The sequence below is a fragment of the Paramormyrops kingsleyae genome, chromosome 19, assembly GCF_048594095.1.
Source record: "Paramormyrops kingsleyae isolate MSU_618 chromosome 19, PKINGS_0.4, whole genome shotgun sequence".
In the NCBI taxonomy this organism is placed as follows: domain Eukaryota; kingdom Metazoa; phylum Chordata; class Actinopteri; order Osteoglossiformes; family Mormyridae; genus Paramormyrops; species Paramormyrops kingsleyae.
In genome coordinates, this window is record NC_132815.1 from 13,801,921 (window position 1) to 13,829,512 (window position 27,592).

At 44.2% G+C, this 27,592-nt stretch overlaps 2 protein-coding genes and 1 long non-coding RNA gene across 9 annotated transcripts in view; 2 read left to right on the forward strand and 1 right to left on the reverse strand.

The window, feature by feature from the left end:
- The window catches only part of nhsl1b (NHS-like 1b), a 99,402-nt gene extending 86,521 nt beyond the window's left edge, over nt 1–12,881 (forward strand). For 4 of the 6 annotated variants that reach the window (XM_023806929.2, XM_023806931.2, XM_023806933.2 and 1 more), the window contains 5 exons: nt 2,521–2,713; nt 3,770–3,901; nt 5,620–8,844; nt 9,667–9,790; nt 10,954–12,881. In XM_023806929.2, coding sequence (XP_023662697.2) covers nt 2,521–2,713; nt 3,770–3,901; nt 5,620–8,844; nt 9,667–9,790; nt 10,954–11,569 — 4,290 coding nt within the window. In that variant the 3' untranslated portion in view covers nt 11,570–12,881. The remainder of the gene's footprint in view (nt 1–2,520; nt 2,714–3,769; nt 3,902–5,619; nt 8,845–9,666; nt 9,791–10,953) is intronic. The other 2 variants (XM_023806930.2, XM_023806934.2) reach the window with 1 other exon arrangement.
- LOC111841295 (uncharacterized) lies at nt 2,707–16,039 on the reverse strand. Its single transcript, XR_002837638.2, has 3 exons — nt 15,950–16,039; nt 14,559–14,654; nt 2,707–2,783 (listed from the first exon to the last, which is right to left on the reverse strand). It is a non-coding gene; the product is annotated as an uncharacterized lncRNA (long non-coding RNA).
- On the forward strand, nt 15,448–17,713 carry ccdc167 (coiled-coil domain containing 167). 2 transcript variants are annotated; one of them, XR_011984095.1, is made up of 5 exons: nt 15,448–15,603; nt 15,972–16,066; nt 16,599–16,651; nt 16,764–16,925; nt 17,042–17,713. XR_011984095.1 is itself a non-coding variant. In XM_072702719.1 (4 exons), exons 1-4 carry the CDS (start codon nt 15,556–15,558, stop codon nt 16,865–16,867), a joined length of 300 nt encoding a protein of 99 aa, XP_072558820.1. In that variant the 5' UTR covers nt 15,448–15,555; the 3' UTR covers nt 16,868–17,713. The 2 variants fall into 2 exon arrangements, 1 of the variants encoding a protein (XP_072558820.1); XM_072702719.1 differs by having other exon boundaries at nt 16,764–17,713.
- The last annotated feature ends 9,879 nt before the right edge of the window (nt 17,714–27,592 follow it).

The window sequence follows — 27,592 nt, forward strand, 5'->3', positions numbered from 1 at the left end:
TGGTCTCCTAGTCCCCCTGCCTTGGTTCTGTCTTATATTGCGTTGTGATTCGAAACGGCGGGAATCGAAGGTACTCCCGCTACTGCGGCATGTCCTAGCCCTCGAGAACTAAGCGAGGTAGCAGCTTCGGGTTAGCATACTCATCTCCAACGGCAGCCACGTCGGCCCCATGCACTCCTCCAGGGACTCCTTCTGAGCCCTCTGAGTGTGGGGGACCGTTGTATGATTTGCTGCTTTGTGCCAGCAGGCAGTAGCGGCAGATGGTGCTGACGTGAGAAGGTCTGGAAAGTAATAAACAAACAAACACATTTAAAAAAATGAACAAATAAATAAACAGGCAAGCAAATAAAAACATGAATGAATGAATAAGCAAAAGAACAAATAAATAAGAAGCTGGTGGAAAGAGTGTGGAAAAAACCTTGCGATGGAAACTGAGGGACTTGCATCGTGAGCTCAGGTGGAGCTCCCGCGAGCGTCCAGGGTGAAGCTCTGGATCATCTCCGTGTCTTTGTGGTGGGACACACTAAGTCACGGAGCCTTCAGGGAAGGGCGGATGCTCTTAATTTCCTTTAACCGCCCTTAAACCACCCTTAACCGTTTCTCTGTGACTGAGGTCCTTATAAAAAATAAGCATATGGGTCTTGCAATTATAAGTCTGACCCTTTAACATACCGTCTAAAAGTACAGCGTCTTAAATAGTCCGACTTCATCTTTGTTATGCATAACTGTTATAAGCAAAATAGCTACTCATCTAGTAAGTTTATGTACTGGAAATTCTTATCATTTGTGTATATACTTCCCATATCTCTTTGTAGAAATACCATGCTATTGTACAATGATATGACAGTTTTCCCAATGGATAAATTTGCTTCTTCCCTTTCCTGAAGTGAATCTGATAAAAATGTAATTCTACTAAATACATATTGGTTTATTCTTATATAATGTAATTCCTAAAATAGTGTGTAATTTACCCCAAAATGCTTAACAAAGATGATGCGTCAAATTAAATATAATTATATGTTGTCTGATGGTTATGTATATCTGTACCAGTGGGTACAGACAGTCTTCGCATAAGTAGCACAGAGATATAACTATCCTTGTATCTCTGTGTCACTGAGACACACTATGGCTCCCACCCTGTTTCCCACCAAACACCACTCAGGGACCTGGTTTGGTGACCAAAGCCAAACGCTGTGTTCAAACTGGCCTTTTATATTCCTAACTGGGCCTAACTGGGCCTTTAATGATGGAAGGACACAGCCAACATTCCATTGATCTTAGGCCTACCCCACCCGCTCTTCCTGTTCCATGTTTTCTCCTCCTGGTGTCAGTTAACGGTGAGCCCCCCCCCCCCCCCATCCCGTCACGCCCACACAAAATTCAGGAAAGACCTGGCTTGTTGTTGGACAACCTGTTCTCCATCTAATGTAGTGGAAAGGCAAGTTTGCTTAACTTAAGCTGCAGGTAAACACTTAGCCAATTAGCTCTTTGTTTTTATTTATAATATAATGCTTTTTCACAGTGGGGCCGGGGTTTTACTCTGTCTTAGGTATAATATAAATATACAGAGCAGGAAAGTATAAATATATAGCTATGCATGGTAACACTTTCTATGAATGCCATGTATATAAAAATCTATGAAGACATTCATAACACATTATAATGTATTCATAAAGCATTATATACATGGCTATAAATATTTATAAAAAGGCATAACACTTTATAGCCATGGATATTATGCATTATGAATGCTTTATGAAGCTTTCATCTATAATGCAGTATAGATACCATTATAATGCAGCATAAAGCATCCTTGATACCGACCATTATAATGCATTATGAACACACACACACAGATATACTGTATATATAGTGCATTATAGATGAGAGCTTCATTGGAGTTTATGTAGTACTATAATCAACACTATAATGCCTTACGACTGTCCATAGAAGATGTTGTAATGCTTAATTAATTCTTATACCGACAATTATAATGCATTGTAGATGACAGCTTTATGTAAAGTGTTACTCTTAATTGGTTTTCCATTATTTCTTACGGGGAAAATTCGATCAGAACTCAAACTTTTTATGATTCGAACCCGAGTTCTGAACGGATTAAGTTTGAGTTATGAGGTACCACTGTATATATATATGCAGCAACCACAAAAATCAGCCTTTAGATGTAGGCAATATGCAGTTAGCTAACGTGTGTGTGTGTGTATGGGGGGGTGTCTCTCCTTGTTGTTGTTGTCACCATATAAACATTTTTAAAAAGAAGTTTAATAGTAATGATACTTTTATTATTCATTCGTACAAACACAGGTACATATGATTTTTTTCACAGATCCATTCATGCTCAGAACTGCATGAATTGCATTTAACAAATGCAGGTAAACCCTATACATTTTCAGTTACTCTGGATATGGGTGTCGCTGTTCTATTGGTTAGGCCGTTGATGGATCGGTTTCGAGTACGCCTACGCCTGTTTCACCTCCTCCTCCTTCCCTGTGCCGTCTCTAGTCCGAGGCGTCATCAGAGGACGAGGAGGAGGAGCCGGTGTTGCCGGTGAGGCCCCGGACACCCCAGCCGGCAGACAGTAATGATGGAGCTGGTAGTGGCTGGAGCAAGACCATGCCCCTGCCCACCCCAGAGGAAAGAATGAGGCAGCAGGCGCAGGCGGTGCAGACTGACATCGTCCCCATTAACATCACCGGTAGGCTGCGGGATCCCTGCCATTTCTTCACCGCCACTTCTGGCCCCTTTCAATGTTTCCTGTGTCGGTTCTGAAGATACCCAGGTCATGACAAGATTATGATATGCTCACAAAAAAAGTCGCCTCAGTTCTCACTCGGGCGCTGGTTCAAATCCCAGGGTTGGCAGAGTGATTTCACCGTAGGGCTCTTGAGCAAGACCCTTAACCCTCTTTTGATCCAGGGCCTGGCTGACCTTGCTTTCTCAACTGTATGTCACTTTGGATAAAAGTATCTGCCAAATATGTAAATGAAGAAAACATATCGATAAGTGTTCTGAAAGTATACCCCCATATTTTGCCATCAAACTGCAAAACAATAGCAAAGTGAATCTGCAATTGAATTATCCCCAATTGACCATAGTCCCAAACCTGCACAATCACTGATCTCTTGGTTGTATCAAATTGTACTAACCCGACTCACTGTATTGATATTAGGGTTGGGCCCCTATCAGGTCTGGCTCCAATCCTCACACTTGCAAAGCATCTCTCATTCTCCAGATGGCCCTACCCACTGGTCAGCCGTGCCATTTCTCTCCCCCTAAAACCCTCCATCACCCGTTGATCCTTCATTCCACTCAGTCCATGCTCAGGCCACGTCCGTGTGAGAGCTGGACCCTCCGATGTATCTGGAGAGGTCTATCATAGTAGGAAGGCTCTACCGCGTACGTGGCATTGGAGGATGCACTTTGATCTTGCACTAACCCCATCGCTGGCCAGCAGACAAACTTTGGAACCTTTAGCTGAAACTTAACGATCCATTTGTGAGCAGGTTATGAATGTTAACTTTCAATTTAATGACGTTCCAACTCTACATCAGTGTCCACCCGACCAGATGGACCATGTCATGTTCTCGCATGATCCCAGATTGTCTCCTGGCCAGCAGGATATGATTTAATGTGTATGCGTATGAATGCCTCTTATCTGGGTGCGTTTATTAATGTCTGTACGTGTCTGCATGGGAGATGCATGCCTTTTCAGTAACCAGCTGGTTTGCTCACTCTCGCCACCTCACACCAGGGGAGACTTTTGACCGGCAGGCCAGCATCCGCCGCTCCTTAGTTAACACTGACACGGTCGTCAGGCGGCCCAAGAAAGTCAAAAGGAGAAAGACAATAACAGGGGTTCCTGACAGCATCCAGAAGGAACTAGGTATGACTTATCAACTCTGGGTCCTGTTCCCTGTCATTCCCATCGATCAAATTTTATTCGGTGCTGGGCTCCCCTTAATGGAATCCCTCCTCCGTCATGTACAATCACCCGTGACCTTCTCTAGAGCCCCTGAGGAAAGATCATAATTCATGGTGAGGTTGAGCTAACCGCCGTGCTAACGTATCGATTTATCCATCTCACTACATTTGTGAAGTCCACACAGTGTTTTGATATCGCCAGAGGAACCATGTTGTTATAAACCATGATTTGAGTGCCCAGTTCTGAAGGTTGCCCTCTTGTGGCACCCTGTTGAAATGCCCCGATCTTTGCTGAAGGTTGGTCCACACTGTGTGGGTCTCAGGCCAGTGTAGAGGACTATACAGTCAAGAACTGGATAATGTGTCTGCCATGTCCTCAGGTCATTCAGTCGCTAGATCATTAGAGTTTCAATATGGCCTTTAACTGCAGACTTGTTGCGATGTTTTACGTCTGTTTGTCCATGATACAACTGTAAAGTACAAACCTAAAAGAAACTGGTGTTAAGAGGATATAATCATTACCCTTGAAAATATGAGAGTTTACAAGCCTTCTAATACCACCAATATCCCGAATTCAGTGGGGTAACACTAACACCAGTCATCTTTCTGTAGTATTTCTAATGTTCCCTCCTGTTAAACCGTAGTTCTAATGGTCTAATATTTGTGCAGTTATTCTCCCTAAATGTTTCTACACAATAATTCCCAAACACTACAGTAGTGCTTCCCTCATGCTAAAAGCACAGGATAACCCACAAGCCATCTCGACCTTTCCATCACTGCATATTATTGCGCCATGTGGGAGATTTTTGGTAATAATACTTTTGAATTTGAAGCACTAGATATTTGGGGAGGTGTCGGGGGACAGAACACGGACACCCCCACACAGGCTCTCAAACCAGCAGGGGTCTTCCAAGCCATATGCATTTTTCATTACAGTTAATGACACAAAAGTGACCTGTCAGTGCCCCCCTCCCCTGTGAGCCTTGGGGGTAGGTGGTAGCTTGGGGGAGGGGTAGCTAGATGGGGAAGTATGGGGGTGGGTTTTTTATTTCTGTCAGCAGTCATTATGTCAGTATTGCCCACCCTGACCTTTGACAGCTGGTCAGTCAACAAAAAAAGCTGTAGGAATCGCAAGGGCTCAACACGTTCATGTAGCCCATGTTTTAGATTTTAATGTAATTCATGTAAAAAAGGGTACTTTTTTTTTTACTTTGTGCAATGAAGTAACAGAAAACAGCAATTATTGCAACGAGCAATTATTGATGGTTTATCCTCAACCTTTATAGCTAAATAAACATATATTTCTTAAAAGCATACGGCTCATTAAAAGCAAAGTGTACTTCTTGCGGGCCATATAGAAAAGCCAGGTTTCTCCTATGAATGTTTAAGGGATTTTTATTGCTTGAAAAAAGCTTCCAGTGAAAGCAAGGCCCCTTCTTCATAGTTATCACTGTGATATGCCCGGACGGTGAAAGAGTTTCCGGAACATGCCGTGTGGTGATTTCCCTCAGCCTTGTTTTAATTAAGCCTCAGAAAGGGAAGTGAGCGCTTCAGAAGGGCAGCTGCAGATCAAATGAATTAGCCTCCCGATAGATAGGCTTAATTTGCTTGACAGCCTAGTGTCAGAAGTAAAGTGAACGAATCTGAAATTTCCCACATTTGATCTTATCCACTCTGCAGCAGTGACAGGGCACGGCGACCTCCGCCCTCATTCCATGTACATACCTGGTCAGTACTCTACCCTGGGCCGAGTCGGCAGCATGAACTCAGGGCTACGCCAGTCTAACACCCGTGACTCCAGCTGCCAGACGGAGGAAGTGAAAGTTGTTCCCCCTTCCATGCGGAGGATCCGGGCACAGAGGGGCCAAGGCATCGCAGCTCAGATGGCAGCCTCCTCGGGGACCATCTCCATAGCTAGCGACAGCACCAGCACCATCTTTGCACCACAGCATAACGGAGGTAGTCAACGTTTCCATAGCTTGCCCCGCCAGGGAGCCCGTATCTCCTTGAACTTTGAGCCCGGGTACAGCAGTGCCCCCTACAGGTCAGAGGACTGCTCAGCGGGAGCGCTACCTAAACGGATTGGGACATTACAGGCCGACGATACCACGGTGCAGCTGCGGAATTCCCCCAAGGCTATAGTGCGACCCAAGTCCGAGGAAGTGAGGAGCACATTGAGTGAGCAGGCCATGGCGGGCCCCGCCTGCATGGTCTCTCCCCATGCTGCATACTCCACCTTGCTCATCCCCAATGCTACACTGTCATGCTCATCTGAGGTCATCACTATCCACACGGCAAACAGCTGTAGCAGGCCGGGCACCCCTCAGATGCGATCTGTCTCCTCCTACCCAAAAGATCGGCCCCTCAGTACCGCTGTGGTGAACGGCGGGTCATCCCAAGCTCAGTCGGCCACCTCCTCCCGCCGTGACTCAGCCGTGTCCCTCAGCACCAGCACTGAAGTCGATTCCCAATGCAGTACCCTGAACGGGACAAAAGGAAGGAAGAGCCAAGATACCACAAGCGAGTCCAGCTACTCAGACGGAAGCTTGCAGAGTCAAGGCAGAGTCGCTGCCGACCGGTGGGTCAACGACACCCCAGAGAACATTGTACCGAAGAGGCCCCTAACCTCCAGCTGCTCTACCCCGACAAATCATATTTACAGCAGCCCCGAGAGATCCTCAAACAAGACGGATGCCAGTTCTCTACACTCCATGGACAATGATGGATACTACACTTCCATGCACACAGATTCCGGGATCAGGACCCGGAGCCATAACAACATGCGTGGTAAAATGAGGCACAGTATGTATGAATGCCGTATGTATGACATCCAGGATGACCCTTCCGGCTTCTACAGTGACAGATCCTTATCCCGGAGCATCTCCCTTCGCAAGTCAAAGAAGCCCCCGCTGCCACCGGCTCGGACAGACTCCTTACGACGCAAGCCAGGGAAGAAGACCAGCGCTAATGGATCGGTCCTTAACGAGACTCTAATTGCCACCCTGCAGCAGACTCTGCAGATGGGCGTAAAGGGCAAAGTGAGTTCATCATCCTCTCAGAGCCCCTGCAGCGACTATGATGATCCATGGGTGCCGCGTCCGCGGAGTCAGAGCAGCATAAGTGCTGGGAGCAGCGGCTTGTCGGCCTCCATGGCAAACGTCTACTATATCTGTCCAGTTACACCATCGCAAAGCGACACGAGTAGCCTGCGCTCAGATTACACCGAGACCTGGGGTTACTATCCCGACTACCCTCGGCAACATGGGGAGCAGCCGCATTCCCCAACTAGCTCCAGCGGTGCCGCTGCGGAGTTCTCCAATGGAAGTTGTCTGCCCAGCATGTCGCAAGCATCGCTGCCGGAATGCCAGGACAGTGCAGCGGTGGTCAAGCCTAAAACTTCCTCCCCGGACAGAGTGCATAGACTCACTTCCCCCTCCAGCGGCTACTCCAGCCAGTCCAACACACCCACGGCAGGCACCCCTGTACCCTCTGGCATGAGGTCAATGTCTCCAGCAGGAGCAAAGTCCAAGCCCAAAGTACCTGAAAGAAAGTCTTCTCTGCTGTCTTCTACATCTGTGTCATCCTCCTCCACGTCCTTGTCCTCCAACACCTCAGATTCAGCAAAAAACCCCCTACCTCCTCCACCTCCACCCCTGCCTGGCCTCCATACTTCCCCATCAATGTCACCAACCTTCACACTTCATGATTCTAGAGAACCACTATTCACTCCACCTCCTCCACCCCCTCTCCCCCCCTCCATCCCTGCATATATGGGTGGGAAAATGATCCCTCCTCTACACAGAACTCCTGAGACATCTCCAGACATGTCCTCCTGTAGCTCTTCTTCAGACTTTCCTCCCCCTCCTCCAGAACTTTTGTTTGATTCTGGCTTGCCAGTCAGCAGTGACTTCTCTCCACCTCTTCCCCCTCCACCTCCTCCTCTGCCACATATCATTCCCAAGACACCTCTACGACCTCCAATGTATGCTATGATCACACCAGCAGCTCCACCTTTCGGCATTAAAGGTCAGAAAGAAGCTCTCAGACTTGTGAATGCTGATTTCAAGGACAACATAGCCAAAGAGTCAAAATTACCTCCAATGCCCCTGATCACTGCCCAAGCCCTTCAGATGGTGCAACTTAGGTCTGTCAAGAAACTTGAACACGAGGGAGCCGTTACTACCAAAGCCCAGGACATAGGGCATGCCCTACAGTCCATCAAACCTAAAACACCAGAAAAGCCTCAAAAACTAGAACCTCCTAATGTTTTGTCATTGGCGGTGTGCTCCTCTCGTGCTGCAAATGAAACTGAGATGCAGCTGTCACCTACCAAGAAATTTGGCCAGGAGGCTGGCGATCTGGAAGACACACTGAGTGAAACCTTGGCGGACTACTGCAGTGACTCTGTGTCCCCAGAAGAGTCCCTGCATCAGTTGTCCCCTACTGTTCCAGCAGTAGCATCACTAAATTTTACACCCAAGAAGAAACCTCCAGCTGTCTCTAAGAAGCCAAAACTCATACTAAAGGTGCCTCAATCTCCCCCTCAGCCTGTTTCAGAAGAGAGGCAACCTGAAGTTGTGGATGGAGACATGGTTGCGGTGTTGAGTCCCCAGAGTGGGTTGTCGGTCTCAGGGATGGCGGAAGCCCCTGGTGCGACCCAGCAGCAGCACATGGAGGATCAGATGGGGGATCACTCTGGAAGCTCCACCACACCCATGACGCAGAGCAGAGAGTCTTTGAGCAGCGAGGCCTCCACAGAAAGCCTACAAGAAGCCAAGACCTCCACAGTGGTAAGGCAGAAGCTCTCCTTCTTGGGTGAAAAGAGCATTTCCGATAGACACAGAGACAGACAGCAAGATTCCAGTAACACCATGGACTCCATCAGCTCAAAGGAAGAAGAAAATGGTAAGCAAAATACTAATATTATTATTTTTATTAAGTCTACAATATAGCTTGAGCATATTTCAGCAGACACTAGATACACATGATTTTCCAGTATAAACTATGGACTCCACACCTGCCATATTTCGTGTGCTGCCTGTGTTTCTGGACAGGGTTCACCATAAACAGAGCAGCTGTGTGTTCACCTACCATGGCCACCCCCTCGGGTGGATTCTGTCTCCGTGGGGGTCAGCAGGATTGCAGAGGTCATAAATAGCCCTAATTTATAGCTCTATCCTTTGCTGACCTGCTTGGAGACTCCGTCGCTATTCTGGGGTTGGGCTCAGGCCCAAAGGTCAACAGCCCGCCCCCCCCCAGACAGGGGATCACGGTAGCATCACACTGCGGCAACAACTGGAACATTTTCTCTATCTCACTCTCCTTGTAGGTCCCTCTCTCTCTCTCTCTCTTTCTCCCTCTCTCTCGCTCTCTCCCCTCTCTTTCTCTCTCTCTCACTCATATACGCACACACTGACTTAGATAGGGAAGGACAGCGTTCCGAGGAGCAGGCTGGTGAACGGCTAGAGAAGCGGGGGAGGGGGAGTGGCAGCAGGCTAGCATGACATCCATCCGCAGCGGCTCAGAGAGCCTAAGTGCAGATGTTGCAAGGAGGCAGCAGGACCAGGGGAGGGGGAATTGAAAGGCAGGGATATAACGTCCCAAACCCCACCTCGCTCTCATGTCGACATCTGTCAGTCTCGACTTCAGGGCTGGCAGTGTTACCGGAACAGCGTGCCAGGTCGCTCTCCGGTCTGCCGGTAACATGTGCTCCCTTACGCTTCCCAGGCGACATTTTTGAGGATTCCGTCGTGTCCTGCTCCTCACCAGTTGCCGACGCAGATGTCTTCGAGGACATGGTGACGCCCACGCGACCCAGGACGACCGAGGACCTTTTCGCCGCCATTCACAGGTACGCGTACGTCCCTGCGCCGCTCCCAACCTCCAACTCGCCCCTTTGTGTTTGTGTCCCGTCCGTTCAAACAAGTTCTCAGCTTGTGGACCTGAAGTACAAGTTAAGAAGACTTCACTGCATGTATGGCCCATCGCAGAGGCGTACACTTCACAGCAGCACCCTAGGCTTGCGCGTTTGAGTCCTTCATGTGGAGTGAGCATCCTTTGGTCGGTACCCTAATCCTGGAAGCAGAGCTGCTACAGGACAAACTTTATCTATGTTTTTCAGTCTCTGCCATTTTTTAAATATGTCCATCACTGCCTCTGAGTGCTTTTCTGTGTAGCCGCTGTTTGGAAGCTTGAGTGTCTGTCCCCCGTCCCTGAGTTTCCTCACACCTGTCCCCCTCCCCCCTTTCCTCTTCCTCTTTTCCTACGCAGTCTGGAAAGGCTGAAGGTGTGGCACAGACTGGCAAGTAAGCCAATAGTTAGCTGCCCGTCATCTGTAGTGACATCTTGACAAATCAAGTAGATACCCTGCTTATGAAGACCCAATCACAAGAATGTTATTTCATCTGTAATGGTGCTACAGGGGATCTTTGACCTTGTAAACAAGGGCGAACTAAATATTCTGCTGTGGAGGAGACCCTTTTTGTGATGCAGCATGTATTAGCAGGATGGTGCAATGTCCCACTAGTGCCCCCGAGTGGAAGGGCCTGTAGTAGCATTTAAAGTTACTATTTATCATCATGTTAAACCTGCTTCAAACCTTACTGAGCAGTGCATTATGGGACGCCAGTTGAGTGAAGTAGCAAGGGGAGTTTATGGCTTTCTCTGTGGAACCTAATTCCGTTATTCAGTGCTCATATTCCAAACTGTGATTTTTTCTGCTGGTAATTCAGTTCTCCATAGAATGATATAAAATATACATTTCTGCTCAGGGGGAACCGGTATGAATTATGTAAAAGACAATTTAATTTTTTTTCTGAAACACTTGCAGCCATTTTTGGGCAATTGAGGGCCTTTGCGATACTGCAGATGCTAACGACAAATATGAGATTACATGATTGGGTGGTGGAAAATGGTCCTGTTCGTTCAGCGTCCAAATTCGAAAAAGTGTGGGCCTCCGTCTTCCTTCCTCCATCCGGATTATGCCCTTTAACAGACAGTCTCTGCCCCGATCAGGTCCAAACGGAAGGTGTTGGGCCGGAGAGAGTCTGAGGAGGAGCGGTCGCGGGGCCACTCGCCGTCGCCCCCAGTAACGCCTACGAGCAGCTCCCCCGCGTCGGCCTCACTTCCCCGCCATGCGAGTTCCATCCAGCGCAACCTCCGTAAGTCGGCCACCAGCAGCGACAACTTCAAGGCCCTGCTACTGAAGAAGGGCAGCCGCTCTGAGACCGGCTTCCGCATCTCTGCCACCGAAATGCTCAAGAACACAGACCCGCGCTTCCACCGGACGCGCTCCGAGTCCTCCCTGGAGTTGTCATCGCCGGACAGCCCCGGCGGGTCCCCTAGCCGCGGAAAGCAGGTGGCGGAGGAGTGGGCTCGTAGTGAAGGCTTCTCACCACGCTTTCCTGGCATTGGCTACTCCTCCTTGGTGGGGTCCCGGTATGGGCGGTCCCGCACACCACCCTCAGCGGCCAGCAGCAAGTACAATGCTCGCAGCCGCATCCCGAGCAGCCCCATGACTGTCATCTGCGAGGGGGACGGTGAGCTGATGGAGGCCGGCATCGACTGTGAGGAAGTAGGGAGCCCCCTGCAGGACTCTAATGGCACTTCACACAATGGCAATGGCAGTTAAAAAGGGTTCTCTTGACTCACTCATAGCCACGGAGAGACAGTTTTGGACTAGAAGCTACACCCCTGGACCGCCGGTCCCGGATTTGAAGTGGACACCGGTTTTACAACAGTTTTTACTACTAACATCCTGTCATTTTAACATCTGTTTCCAAAAGCAGTGGCAAGATTTCCAGAGCCAAGGTGAGCGTTGAGCGTTCTGTTTTAGTTGGGTTAGGGTTGATTTCTTCTTCTGAAAGACAGAGTAGGTGTCAGAGGGATGGACCATAAACTAATGCTGAAAGGAAGTCATTGGAGAAGGTGGATCCTATATAGTAACTATTATTTAACAGAAAAGCATTGTTTAATAGTTTTGGGAAAGTGAAATAGAAAACCTTTCATTTTAGCCCTGTAGATGCCTTCCTTTGCCTTTGGGTGAGTGGTGAAGGACATATGGCAGATGGGCCAATAGCTCAAAATATGTGACTTCTAATTTCCTCTTTACATAAAAAGGCCGAACGAGAAAGAAGGTAGAGCTAAGATGGATTTTCTGCAAGTTTGGGAGACCTTTATAGTGTGATATAAGTTAGTAGATTTGCACTCTTGGTTGTGTTTTTGGTAGTGTTGTGTAAAAAAAAATGTTAGGATAATTTACTAAGTGGAGATGAAGAATTGTACGTGAAACTTACTTGAAAAATCACAAAGTCCTGTTTTACTTGTGAATGTTTAGTTACCAAAGAACTAATCAAATTTAGCCTGGATTATTATAAGGATGTGAGACAAGTCTGATGGATTGTTCTAGACTGGATGTGGCCAATCTTGTAATGGAAACAGAATCTTACCTAGACTCACCATTAATTTAACTTTAACTTTCTATAATAGGTTTCTTTCCTGTGAAGTTTTGTACTTTTTTTGTAAATACATAGACTGTAAAAGTAACATTTTGACTTATTTTTCACAGAATTTGTACATTTTTAGTACTTTGTTATGAAAACGCAGGGAGTGTATCCTTTTGTAGACTATTTATTTTAGCATAGTGAGAAAATGGGTGTAATTAACCCCCTCCCTGTGTGATGAGGAAGTGGGGGGGCCTACAGGCCTGAATGCTGTTTTGGATCTGAACGACGAGGCCTTACAAAGTTAGCGGGGGGTGAAATCGGTGCCACATTGTAAAATGTTCCTCTTGTTTTTAGCAGTAGCAATAGCCTTTTCAATGTCTGCTGCTGGCAACGATGAACACAGGAGAATCTATGACCGTCAACGCAAATATGTCCAATACACTGAATTTTATTTTGTCTTAAGTATGTGTTTAACAAATAAAATAATTTGTTAATTGAGTTTTTCCCCTCATTTCTATTAATGTCTCTGCATCATTTATATTTACAAAGTATCAGAGTTTTCATAAATTTTGACTATTCAGTTTGGTATGTTAAATAGTTAAGTTAGTGAGACTTCACTGAGCAGGGTGCAGTTCTAATAAAAACACAGACATGGATGATAGACTTCCCAGTCTTCTGCCTTTTGTCACCGCAGTTAAGGTCTCAGTCTCCCCCACCCCCACCTGTCACTTTAAATACTCCTGTGGGACTGGCAGTCCCCAGGCCCCCTCAGGGCAACAGTTCACCACCTGCCCCAGGTCCTGTTAAATCAAGCCTCTAACAGTATTTTCAATACAATTCCTCTAAAATTAGATGCTAGACAAGAAATTTCAAAAGGATTCAAGAGAGACTTAAACTAGCCAGTGCGTAATATTCCCTATAAACTGTTTAAAATTACAGTAATAGTGATAGTAAGAGTGATATTTTATTCCTCCCTGTTGGAATGTTGGATAGTTTTCTCATGGCCATCTTGCTCTCCACGAGACACAAACACATACATACACGTCCTGCTTAAATTAGATTTAGATTTTTCAATCTATGAACAATATTTCAGTTTTGAAATGACCAATTTCCAGCCTGATAGATGTGAGAAGTGAGAAATACCAATGCTCAATCACTCACTGCAGCAGTAATAGCATTATTACAAAAAGTAATAAAAAATAAGAAGAATAATAAGTTTATAAAAATAATAATAATAAGTTTCACGGCTTATTGAACCAGCGTTCTGTTATCTGGTAACAATTTTTCACCAGAAATTGGCAGGTAGAGCACACGGCACACCGGGCATTGGGAATCAGCCAACGAACCAGCACCACCTAGAGGGCTGTCGGACACCTGCAGTCTCAGGACTCCCGGAAGCCAGATCCTCAGAGCACGGAGTCATGAGACTTAAAGAATTCATATATACTAGTGACCTTGGAAGGATGTTTGGTCACTGTCTTATACAGAGAATACATTTCGGTAAAATACCTGGTAAAAAGGTGATAATCAGCTGTTTCCGGTATTGTGACATAATAAAATGCTGAGTATTTTTATGTTAATTACACAAAATTACAATAAAAAAGACATCCTTTTTCCCGCAAAAACAAGTATCCTAAGGTAAAAGACACTGATGTATTTTTTGCATTTTGTACACAAAGAGCTCAGGAGTGAGATAGACCTCTTAAAGTTGTAATACTTTACATTAATTTATTTGGCAGATGCTTTTGTCCACAGTGACACACGAGTGAAGCTCAGCCACTGTTCTTGGAGCAACTGGTGGTAAGGGCCAAACGATGGCATCACTGTATCAGCCGTGGGATTTGAACCAGCAACCTTCTGGTCACAGTCCTAATGCTCAGAGCCACACACCATGTGAAATGAGTTTTACAAACATAACTAAAAAAAAATTCATTTTTTAAACGCTTTTAAAGAGCATATTTGTATGTATTGCTGGAAATGCCAGACCTGTGCCGTGGCTGCCGATGGAGCCTTGCGGCAGGTGAGTGAGCTCGCAGTTGCAGTGTGTGAAGGGGGGGCGGGGGCGATGCTCTGCCAGTGCTCTAAGGATGTCAGAGAGGGCTGGCAGGCTGGCGTCGGTGCCCTCTTTGCCCCAATGGCGACCCCCTTGCAGTCTTTGGACAGAAGGTCAAGTACCTTGATGTAGTACTCCTCAACCACGGAGACCTCCAAGATAAGATATATGTTCCTGATATCCTTCCCAGCTCTGGAGCGATTTGCAAGAACAGTATCCTGGAAGAAATTAAGAGTGTGTAAATACACACATCAGCACGCTCTCTGATACCATCCAGAAAAAGCAGAGTACAACGGCAGTTAAAAACATTTCGCAGTGATTTCACTGCTTTTCTTAATCAGGGCCGTGCTCCTATGCATTCTTGTCATATTTTCCTTTCTTTGTGCTATCAATCTTAATAAACAGAGCAGGAACACCAAACTCAATGCATGTGTCTTACACTATCAAACTGTACTTAGCTGAAGGAGAAGAGAGTTACTGCCCTGGAGCAAAAAGGCCTTAATGTTTCCTCAGTAAAACAAAAGGTGTGCAAAGAGATTTGAGTTTATTACCCATTATTATAATGCAGCGAGACCGAGTCATAAACTCAGCGTGTCTGACATTGTGTAATAAAGAGCAGATATCATAAACAATACCGGGATTCCGTGGCCCCTACTCTAAAATTCTAAAACAGCATTAATGTGTTCTCATTTCCATTCACAATTTAAATAATGTGGGTAGTAATGTGTGTGTGTGCGTGTGTGTATGTAATCATGCCTGAGGGTGTTATCTATCTATCTATCTATCTATCTATCTATCTATCTATCTATCTATCTATCTATCTATCTATCTATCTATCTATCTATCGATAGTCGTGTGAAGTTCAGTTTTATATTACTTTAAGGTTAAAACCCTACGATTTATTCTTCTAACCCCACCTCATACCACAACGACAGCCAATAAAACCATAGAACATCTACTCTAACTCTCCGGTTTCCTAGCGACGGCCAATGGGAATGGAGAATTCATCTTCCTCTCTGAGGCCGGGCTTCTATCACGTGTTTGCATGGACACGTTTACGCTGCTCTTCCTGGTTATTTCTGGACGTGGAAATTCATTATATCGCTGCAGAGAAGCAGAATGACCAAACCAAAGGAAAAAAAGGAGAAAATAAGCGTTGCTACAGAGGTTCGCTGGTGGCAAAAATATGATCCCTATTCATACAGCTAGCTAAATAATAAAACTTTTCGCACGCTGTGGACCGTCTCGGTACAGAGCAATTTTGTAACGTTCAAAAAGGCGGCATAAATATTTCAATAATATTCTGTAGTTTAAAAGTTAGTAGTTGTAATCTGTTTCGCATTACCGTGTATCTGAAATGCAATTGCTTGTCTCATTTAAGCATATAGTATGGTTTGTAGTGCTGGCCTCATTCGGTATTTGATTTGTACGGAGCCCACGATTCTGAGCAATGTGAGTGATGAATGGATGTTGGATGGTTTGTCCGTTTGGTAATAACAACGTACAGGCTTACCAAAAGTTGCTTTTTGATTTAGATTGACCGAATCGAGGAACGGCGATCGCTCTGCCAGCGTAACCTGGAGAGAGCGGAGTACCGGCACCGCCGAGAGGAGCTATCGGAGCAGGACAGGTGGGTCCAGGTCAGGGATCGCAATGCCGCTTCTTCATTGGCACAAATGTCCAAAGGTAAAAATGTGTTTAACCAGTTTACCACGATTACTGGCGTTGGAGTAGTTAGTAACAAAAGCAATTAATTACAGAAAGAGGTGGAAACCTCAGGTCCAGGAAGTACAAATCCAAAAAAAGATTTTGCTTCAACCAGCCAGTTCAGCATAGTCAGTCACAGAGTACTCAGCTGGTTGGTTGAAACAAAACTTTGGTCTGTATTTGTACTCTGGACCTGAACTTTCTTGACTGTAATGGATTGCTTTTGTGAGCAACTTCCCCAGCTTTGTTAGCAGATAGCACCAGTGACTTCCATTTTTGTCGTTAAAAAATTTAATTATGTAAATGATTCCAAGATACAACACAAGTACAATTTGTTTTTCTGTAATTCATATAAAAAGAACCATAAAGACCATTTGTATTTCCCTCTGCTGTCTAATAAAATTATTTAACCGAACCATGTTGATGATGTTTGATAATGAGAATCTTTTGAACAGACAAACGCTGGAAGATGAAATGACAATAACTAAAGAGAGAATCCAAAAATATGGTAAGTGTTTCCTGTGTGGTAAAATGTGTAACCCTGTGGATTTAGAGGTGGGCCTTGGGTTGGGGTCGGCGGGTTTCCTTGTTGGAGACCCCTCTCTGTCCTTTCCATACAGACCGTGAGCTGGAGGTGCTGCGCTGGGAAAACCGCAGAAACATGCTTCTGGCCGTTTCGCTGATGGCCATCATAGCTCTCTGCTACTACGCCTTTATCGCCTAGCACTTCCGCCAGTCACCCTCAAGCTGGCCTTCTGTAATCAGTACTCACCACTTAGTCTGGGTGATGTCCTGATCAAGGGCATGACTTTGGGTTGAGCACTGGGGGGTTGAGGTCTCCACCCATTTTAGGGGGTCCAGGGGGTTATATTGGCTGGTTTTGATCATTGGGGGGGGGGGTTAGAACCCCCACCCCCCCCATAATTTATGCCCATGGTCCTGATGCACCTTATTCTGTCTGAAACAATATCTGCCTTTGCTGTAGGTGTGATAGATGAGTAGTACAGGTTGTTTTTAAAACAGTTGCCGGCTTTTACCTGTAGATGGCAGGATTGCTCAGACTTTCACCATCATAGGCAAAAGTTACTTAAGTAATCTGTGAGCTGCACTCCAGAGAAATGGATAACACCCAGTGATTTCGAGTTATAATACAGTTTTCCCTGTGATTCTTTTTATGAGCATACAGATGAACAGGGTTTTGATAGACTACAGCAGAACCGTATTGAAAAACTCATGGCTGCTCTGAAGTCGTATGGGTGTTAGGAATATAAAGACTTATCCTTGTAGGTTTGTCACGGTACGTTCAGTGCCATTGAGCAGAGGGACCTCAGTGGTAAAGAACAGGAAGCTTGTGTTGGAAAACTGTCATGATTAACAAGAAACCGTATGTGACACAGTGACAAGAGAACAGAAGTCAGACATAACTGTGCTAGTGTGTAGGGCTGGAATTACTGGAATTATGCTGCATGTTGTCTTTGTATAAAATTCTTTGCCCATCTGTGTTGTCAGAATCGTACTTAAAACAATGACAGTGATCCTTCCAAAAGAATAAAAAGCACATCTAAAGGGATCCGTGTTTCATTTATATGGCACCTTGATGCATATACAGCTTTGGACAAAAATTAAGAGACCAAGTTTGTCAGAATTCACTGCTGATGCTTGTAATATGAAAAATGATTAGTCACTGACCCCCCTTCTGTTACCAGGTTTAGCACCAAACTAGGGCCAGTTTGGCTACGATTCCAAGCGTCTTGGCTATTTGTGGGTTCAGCAGGAAATATCACCACAGTGTTAGAACCACATTGGCACCTCTGGTTTCTTGCATACCAAGTCATATTTACTACATTACATACTAAGGCTTATTTCTGGGAACTTTTTGGCAGCGGTGCTGTTTTCAGGTGGTTTTTCAGTTGTTAGAGTTTTGTATTAAATACGCAATAAATATAGGACACTGGTATTAGGAGTTTGCTATAATGTACATTTTATTGGGAGGATGTAAAAAAAAAAAAATCCTGGGTTAGTGTATGAGCGTCATCCAAGAGACCAGAGATAAGGGTGTATGAAAATTTCTGGCTGTTTATCACTGGCTCCTGACCTCGTATTGTGTTACCCTTGGGGGGAAAAAAAGAATAGGATATGGATCATTGTTTAAGTCACCACGAGGGAGCACAGTTGCTGTCATGCATGCAAATAGAACCAAATATTTGGGTGTTTTTTCCAACTTTTTTTGTGGTATTTTACTTGGAATAAGATGCCTATTGCATTCAGTTCTGGAAAGTTGCGTAAATATGCATCTGGGATGGGAGAGTGCGTGTCTGTGTCAGATTGTGAGTTACAGTCTGCAGTGAACTGCGTCCAACTGTGTGTTATGTGTCTGCAGAACAGGACAGGATTACGTGGATGAGTGTGACCAGAGGCCTAATGAGATTTATGGATGCTGACAGTGCCAGCATCTGGTATCTATGTACGATTAATGTCGGATGGTCCGGATGGTTCTTAATACTGGCGGCCATGCATGAGCATGAAGGAAGGGAACAAGATGAAGCCTAATGTGATTTCCACAGCTGATTAAACAAAAATCTTAAAATCAGTGTTTACAATATGTGCTTTGAATTCAGGATATTGATTGTGCCAATCTGAGAATAATACCTGAAATACTGCCTGTTTGAGTTTGGGGAAAAAAATATGTAGGAGTGATTTTCTTATGAAAATAGCATTTTTGCTTAGCTTTGTTTCATATTTCAGTTTCAAAATGCAAGATTTTTATTTATCACTTGCATGAATGTAGCGGCACGCCAGCAGTAAATTGAAATTGCCTAAAACTCCAGACTGCAATAAGGTAGAAGGATAACAAAATAAAAAAAAAACTGATAAATTAAGTATTAAAACTACAGAAATATACAGAAAGTAAAGATAAAAAGATATGAAAAAATATTGAAAGACCAGGTTGCAGTCATGGCTTATTGTAGTTTTTCATCAGTGGTATTAATGTTTCTGATGTCCTGGGGGTAGAAGGTTCTCCTCAGTCACACAGACCATAAGGCTCTGGTGGCACCTGTCTGGGTGCAGCCGCTGAGACAGTTTATGGCATGGATGGTGAGTATCTCTGATATTTAATGCCCTGGACCTACATATGCTGGATGGAGATGTTCTACAGGGCGAGCAGGTCTGCGATTTTGAATTTCCTCTGTTGCCTCAGGTGATACAGGCACTAGATCATTCTCTGCACCAGGGTGTATGTGTGGTTTGTCCACTTCAGGTTCTCAGAGATACGTACTCTGATATACCAGTAGTACCAGTAATATCACATTCAGAACAGCACCTCATGTGCACCAACAAACGTGACACTGACTTTACCTCAGAGGGCACAAATACTTAGTAGTGAAACACTCAACTTGACAGACACAGCCTAGCCTTTACACAGGATAAAACGCAGGTGGAACACAGGGCATTTGGGGCAGGACAATTCGAGGTAACACAATATAAAATATCTAGAATATATAAAAGAAATTAAAAATACTAGAAAGTGACAATATCTGGAAAGCAAATCGGTAAATTGGCTTTAAAATATTTGTAATTTGAGCACAATTCAAATCCCACTCGGAAGTGTGATGTGCAAATCTTAAAACAGGCCGCACGATATCTTTCGATATCACACGTCCTGTATTTCCCTGCCCTCCGTTCGTCAAACACTCCAGTAATCCTGCAAAGATGCGGCGTATTATGTGATGATGCCAGGGTTTATAAACCGGCCGGAGGTGCGATGGGCGCACGGGCAGGGCGGGTGAGAGCCGGTGTTCGGGGGATCGCTTTGCTGTTAGGAGACGATGCAGAGGTAACTGCAGACAGCACCGAGATGTTTTTACGGATTCCCCATCTCACACCAGGCTATATCAGATACCTGCAGGTGAGTTGGCAGCTGAAACGCTCACCATGTTTAGCAAGTTAACGAGTTCATAAATCATTAATGATCAGGTAAAACTTGTTTAATTTCTGTAGTCATTAATTATTTTTATGCTGGTGCAAGGCGTTTTTCTAATACATGCTCCATACCTTTAATAAACTAATACAAGTTTTTTTTCAGGGACGCCTGTGCGCTGTAACAATTGGAGACTAAAACACAAAGCCAACAACTTATTTATATTAACAATAAAATAACAATCATGAGGTGAAACTGTAGTATTTACCCTAATGATAAATATGGAATTTACATGAATATTTGCTCTTGTCTTGACTTTAGGCGACAACAAATCCGCAGATATATTCATTCAGACTCGTATCATGAATAAACCGGTTAGATATCGTTTAATCTCAGGAGACATACTCAGGCGTGCAGTCACACCGCTTCACTTTTGGACTACTGGTTAATTTCTTCTAATTATCCATGTTGTCTAGGCTGCCTAACACGCGCGCACCCCCAAAGGAAAACTACATGAACACGGCTACAAATCGAGAGCCGGGGATCGCAGACGCTAGCAAAGACGATCTCCTCTGACGGCCGTTTCTCCGCATTTCAGACTGAGGCTGCATACGCATCTCTGCGCAAAGAAGGGGGCGCCCTGCTGCCCCGCGTGGCTGCGCTGCTCGGCGTGACGGGAATCGGGGTGTCCGGCTACGGTTCCCGGCAGCTCACTCGGCACCACAAGCCGTCATCCCGCATCTTGTGAAGAACTCCGACAGAAACTGTTAGAAACAAAACCGGTCAGCTGCAAAGAAATGATGAACACCTTAAGAGAGGGTCTGTAGTTGAGAAAAGCCTTAGGGTTCAAGCTTAATTGTGTCACTGTCGCAATTCACAGTTTACAACTATGGGTGGTGTGGTTTGATTTGATGTTTCCTTCATATATTTCACTGGGTGAGTTAGCCACGCTGCAAAATGGCTTGGCCATGAATTTCAGATAACAAAGACGATGAACACTTCCTGAAAATTAATAGCAATCCTCTTAAGACATGACTGGATGTCAGAATGTAAAAAAATCCTTAGATACCAGACGTAGCGTATTCGATGAAAGTTAATAAACTTCAAACCCCGAATTCATTCATTTCCCAGATATATATGATTTGCACTTTTTATTCTTACGCAGTGACTGTAGATTTGCACTTTATGTATAGCTAAAACATGAAATATATGCACTTTATAAAAATGAATGTTTCACTGATGATGGATTGTTTATTGTTTGTTAAATAGTTACTAGAGGCTAAATAGGATTTAATGGTGGGTTCGGTTGTGCAGATATAAATCTATAAATGTAAGTAGAATTGACCTGTGACTTTGAAGAAGAGCAGATTATGTTCTTGGCGGGTCACCAAGGGATCCAGCGGATCCATTCGGGTGGTGTCTGTGTTTTTGGTTCAGTTTTACTGCCCCTAACTGGATAGTCAGAGACTCAGAGTTGGAAATGTTGGCCTTTCTATAGTTGGACTCTGTCTGCCCAAGAAAGTTGGCAATAAAGACTGTCTCTACCAAACATCTGGAAGCTAAAACGTTTTATTATTAAAAATCACTTTAAAATTTCAACCATTGGCGTAAATTACGGGGTGGATGGGTGGCTTTGTAGCACCCCCAATAAATCAAAACCAGCTAATACAACCCCCCCCCCCCCCAATAATCATGTTTCCCCTGTAATGGGTGGACACCTCACCGCCGCCCCCCCCCCCCCCAATGTTCCAGCCAAAGTTACACCCTTGATTTCAATATTTATCTACATTCAACATTCTCATTTATTATCATTCAACATTTATTCAATATTTCTCAACATTTATTGTCATTAAATGATATGTTATAAACATGTCAAGCAAATGATGTCCAGTCATTCCCAAGTATTTTTCATCCAGGAAATAGGCCTATTTTCATACTTAGAAGTTTCTTGTTTTCCAGTAAGAATAATAATAAAATGAAAACGCATACAAAAACGCACAGGTCATTTTTTGAAATTTGAAATGCCTTTGCGTTTCCACTAGGGGCCGGTAATGAGTAATTCTATTCTTGGCACACAAACGTGCACATAAAAATATAGAATAATACAAAGCTGAAATGATCAAAACTAACATTGAAATTTCTGTGACAATTTTATATAAATATACATAATTATAAACTTCAGTGTTGTGAGTTAAAAGCTAAAGTAGACATCTAATAAATGTTTCAAAAACTATCCGTGACCCTGTACTGGATAAGGGGTTGGACGTGGATGGATGGGACTTAAAAAAAAAGAAAAAACCCTATCAAAATATTTCTGTCATGTACTGACCTTGAGTCTCTCACATGAAGATATGTGTCAGCACCATGATGCAGATGAATGACCTGTACTGTTTATGTAGCAGATCATTCTGAAGTTTGATGAACGGCATAGCTTGACCCTGAGAAATATATAAATTCCTCCCCTCAGGAAAAACATCTGATGTCTCTGTGTTTCTCTTGGGAGCGTAAACACATCCGCTTAACGTGAGAATGGAACAGGGACTTGGCTCCCATTTTTTGGTTTAAAAAACTGGGGAAAATACAAAACAAAAACAAAATGCATCCACTATAGCAGTGCTTCCCAATCCGGTCCTTGGGGACCCACAGGCAGTCCATGTTTTTGCTCCCTCCCAGCAACAGAATTTGCATGAAGCAAAAAATGTGTACTACCTGTGTGGGTCCCTGAGGACCGGATTGAGAAACACTGCACCATAGGCTTGTAAAAGGAGGTACAGGATGGAAAACAGGACAAGCTTCTGGTCTGCTTGGGTTGGTCCAGTCTGATGGGGCAATGGATAAACAGGAAAGTAGTTTCTGCTGAATGAAGGGGTCTGTCTCCTGACGCTGCCCTGCCCTGCCCGCGCACACACACCCTCCCCACGTTTCACACTGTTATTTTTTCCTGTATTAGTCCTTTCATTCTGCCTCCGAGGCTTCAGATTAACAACCCTGCAGAATGTCACCCTGGCTTAATGCACATGGCGGATTAGGTTTTACCCCATTAATGAGCTCACGGCCGGTCGCAATAAACACTGAATCTGCAACATGTGCATTGGGTTTGATGATATCTTTTGCCCACTCAGATGATAGAGCCAGAGTAAAAGAAATCAGCAGATGAAAAGTGCTGTAAGGTATGTGTGTGTTAAATTAAGTACTGGGAGTGACATTGTATATTTTTCAAAATCTCTATATTATCTTAGGGTGACCACCTAATCCATGTCATCAGGGATGTATGAGCTAGGACAGGGTTTATAAACTACCGTTTTAATTAAAAGGACCTAGATTTCACTTAAGCACTGAGTTCGTACTGTGTGCTGATTGGTCAGTCTCCTGTAATCATGCATGTGACACTGTTAATGTGAAACAGCCGGATGAGTCTTTCAATCAAGGAAACAAACCGGTAACCGTGCAAGAAGAACTGAACTATTCAGCCAAGCACAGGAGCCTTTCAGTTTTAAAGTAGTTTGTTAAACCAGAAGTAGCTCACAGTGTCCCCCCCTGACATGGATCAGGTGATCAATCTATATTAGTTCCCCATCAGGGACAAGATGAGAGAATCTCACGCGAGACTCAGGAAGTCAAAGTGCCGGAAGTATAGACCGGGCAAGCTAAGGATTCGCCATTTAAAATAACAGCAGTCAGTTCTAATGACCATCCAGAGTGATTAAAGGCTCATTTTTGGAGGGAGCTGATTAATCTGATTTTTCAGGGTTTTCTTGGATGGATCTGGCCAGGTAGCTCAGGGGTCACACACCAGTCACCAGGCCAGTGCAATATACTGTGAAACCTGGAAAGTGCCATGAATGTCAAAACAACAACACTGGCAAAAATTTAAATGACCTCTTATGTGAAGACATGGAAATTATTTGCATGGAAAATGGTGCTTACAGAAAAGTAAATATGAATTTGATACAAAATGTGTCTATGGAAGCACAAATAAAAAAGCAATGGTATCAGATGTATGAAGAATATTTTGATAATGAAAGATTACAGTAGCTCCTTCTGCATTGCCACTTTCCCCATCGCGGCCTTGATACACCGCAGGGCTGGAATAACAAATTAAATGGGAATTTTTTTGGGAGTTTTGCAAAAGCCACACACGACATGCGAAGGCCAGCAGATGACACACAAAAAGTTTAGTAACTAATAAATGCATCAAATATATAGTGCTGATTTTTAGAATTCCAAGTGTTTTTATCGCAGCCTTTCATGTCATATCTCTCAGTGATCTCGGAGTCATCTTTGTATGTCACATTTCTTTGCTCAGCATGCAACCCTAACTCCTGTGACGTGGAAGGATCAACTGTAACAGGTTTAGTACTCTAGCTGTTTAAGACTGAGGACTGAGAAAGACACAAATAATACAGACAATTCTTTTCATTATGGACAATGTTGCTGCCCAGTTTATTGTTCGGTACAAGGCATGAAGAGGCATTAAGTGACACCTTGGTGAAATCATATCCATTTATTTATCCAGTTTCAGTAACAGACCATGAAGTCCAGGTCATGTGACCCAGAGCCTATCTAGGGAAGCAGAAAATGCCAGTCAGGGTGATGTGACCCAGAGCCTATCCAGGGAAGCAGAAAATGCCAGTCAGGGTCATGTGACCCAGAGCCTATCCAGGGAAGCAGAAAATGCCAGTCAGGGTCATGTGACCCAGAGCCTATCCAGGGAAGCAGAAAATGCCGGTCAGGGTCATGTGACCCAGAGCCTATCCAAGGAAGCAGAAAATGCTAGTCAGGGTCATGTGACCCAAAGTGTATCTGAGGAAACATGGAGTGCTAGTTGGGGTACGCTCTGGGTGAGATGGCAGCACACGGCATGTGCCTCTTGTATAACTGGTCACACTGCAAGCCCTGCTCATGGGGGGCTTGCATTCCTTTGTCCCCCTCTCCTTACCTCAGACATTCATGTCTTTGTTGTAGGCGGCTTAGGCAGGTAACCAGACGCCCTGAGGGGGGGTTGAAAGTGGGGAGGGTAGGTGGGAGGGGCAGAAAATCCCACATGTCACCCCACCCCCACCGAGAAGAGCAGGGGCACATAATGACCTGATCCACCTCTCTAAGCCCCAAGGAACAGTGTGTGTGTGTGTGGGGGGGGGGGAGCTTCAGCCTTTTATTGACTCACACTAGAAACTGTGTTAATCTGAACTCTGACGGCATAAACTCAGAGGCTCAGGTAACTGAATCTCAGCAGTTCAGACTGAAACTGAATCTGTTTGTATGAAGAAAAATCACCCTGCAGTCATACTGATTCATTTCAGTACAGCAGAGATTAAACAAACAAAACAAAAACGAAAAACATCTATCAACTTAAATACTCCATCCATGTCCCAGCCACCAACGAGTACAGGCTCACAGTGTCCCTGAAGCCTATCCCAGCCTGCATAGGGCACAAGGCAGGGGAACACCCAGCACCCTGGATGGGATGCCAATCCGTGGCAGGATAATTAACCTTAATAATACCCTGATTTAAGATTTTTTTTCAGCCCTGATTTTTATGAACACTATAACCACCTTATTTTTGCATATCTATACAAGTTACAGTTAGATGTAAAGTATTCCTAAACCTAACTGAAACTGCTGACCACTGCCCTGCTTCTGTTAAGATAACAAGTGAATCATTGTAACGTCGGTTGTGACATGTTAGACGGTGAGGTACGTTCACCTGACCTTCCCTCTCCAAGGACACACCTGCGGCATTCGAACCCGATACATTTCAGCCAGAGTTTTGGCCGCAGTTTTTTTTTAACTCCACCCTTGGCCTGCTGTCACGCTGGTAGCCCACGGAGAGAAAAGGTCCTGGGGCAAACTGTCCAGCTGACATCTACCTCCCCATGAACAAGTTACTGCAGAAGCTGCCATTGTCGGCATATTCAGTGTCTCCTAAGTATGAACTGACAAAAGCTCACAGGATGGTGCAGCAGTGAGATTCATTTGATCTCATTTTAAAACACAACTGTACAAATACTGTACTCATGGCCTATACTGCTATTAGTTAGTTCAGTAAACTCCCCATAGTATAAAACAGGACAAAGTTTTCAAACACAACATGGGACAAAGTCACTCAAGCATATAAACAATTTAAACAGTGCGACTGTTCCAGTGAAAGCAGATGGCTGTGAGTATATACAAACAGCGTTTTGTGACGGGAGACAGCATTTTGGGCCAAACCTGGACTACATATGTTGCTTTAAAGTTATTTTTTCATGCCAAACTGTAAATTATTACTGCAAACTTGCCTAAGCAGATAAATTTCCATAGATGTTTTGGTGACAACATCTCCCGCTCAGAAGCCATAGAGCAAGAAAAAAAACAGATAACTTTATACACTGGTTAAGTGAGTCTGTTGAGGAGAAAATATACAAGGATAGTCTTTAAATAATGCGAATAGCTACGAGCCAATCCAATCAGCATCAAAACCTCTACTGAGTCAAGATCATCCATGGCTCACACTGACGGACGCACTTGATCTATTTTACTTAATCCTTGACATCCCATAAAGATGTCCTCTTGCCCTGAGAGCAACAGCGTGCCAGAGATTCACTGAAATTCCCAGTGACCGACTGAAATGAGCACAGATACGGTCAAGGAGGTCAACATTATTTTCACAACCAGTGTTTGATTTATGCACGGCAATATTCTGAGATTCAGCACACGGCCCTCGAAAGCACATACTGTAATTGCAGAAACTAATCCCAAAATATTTCAGCCTGCCTGGCTCCTTAATCTTTCACTGCACATTAATTCTTCATAACTGCCTGGCCAGCCGTACTGCGCCTGGACACGGTCACAAGCAGCTAGGGGGGAAAAGCACTGTAAAGTTTTACAATTACTTTGAACCTCTTGTCGAAATTACATTTTTTTTTGTTAAAGTCAAAAATATTTTAGACTTGATGACCATGAGAAATGGTCTCTGCTTTCCTCAATCAAATAAAATTCAAACAAATTCAGTCTGAAGCTTTTAAAGATCATTGGTATTTAATACATTAATAACACTAGCAGATGATAATTTTAAGGCCGGGGATAAGTACAGAAGTTGCAAATAAACAATTTTTAATGTTGAATTAACTACAAAGTCAATTTTAACCAATTGTATGCTATATATTCTACAAGCCATAATTCACACAATCACACATAAACACCCTTTAAAACAGCAAAGATTGAACATTTAAATAGATTTTTTTTGCTACAACTCGAAGTTTGTGCAGTAACAAAGTAAACATTGCTTAAAATGTTGTATTGCATGAATGTATAGTTATAAATATTATTTGGATGAATGAAATGCCCAGCCATAGCTGAGGCCTGATTCTGCCTAGGATACATCCCATGTTATCGCCATGTATCACCTGACTGTAAGGACAGGTGTCATGGAAGGAGGATTACTGTGGATCTGCACCTTGGAGATTTTTCTAATAAATGGATTTATCTGTGGTTGTTTTTCAGCTGACTATTAAAAAATGTCATAAGCAACATTTATAAAAAATGTAA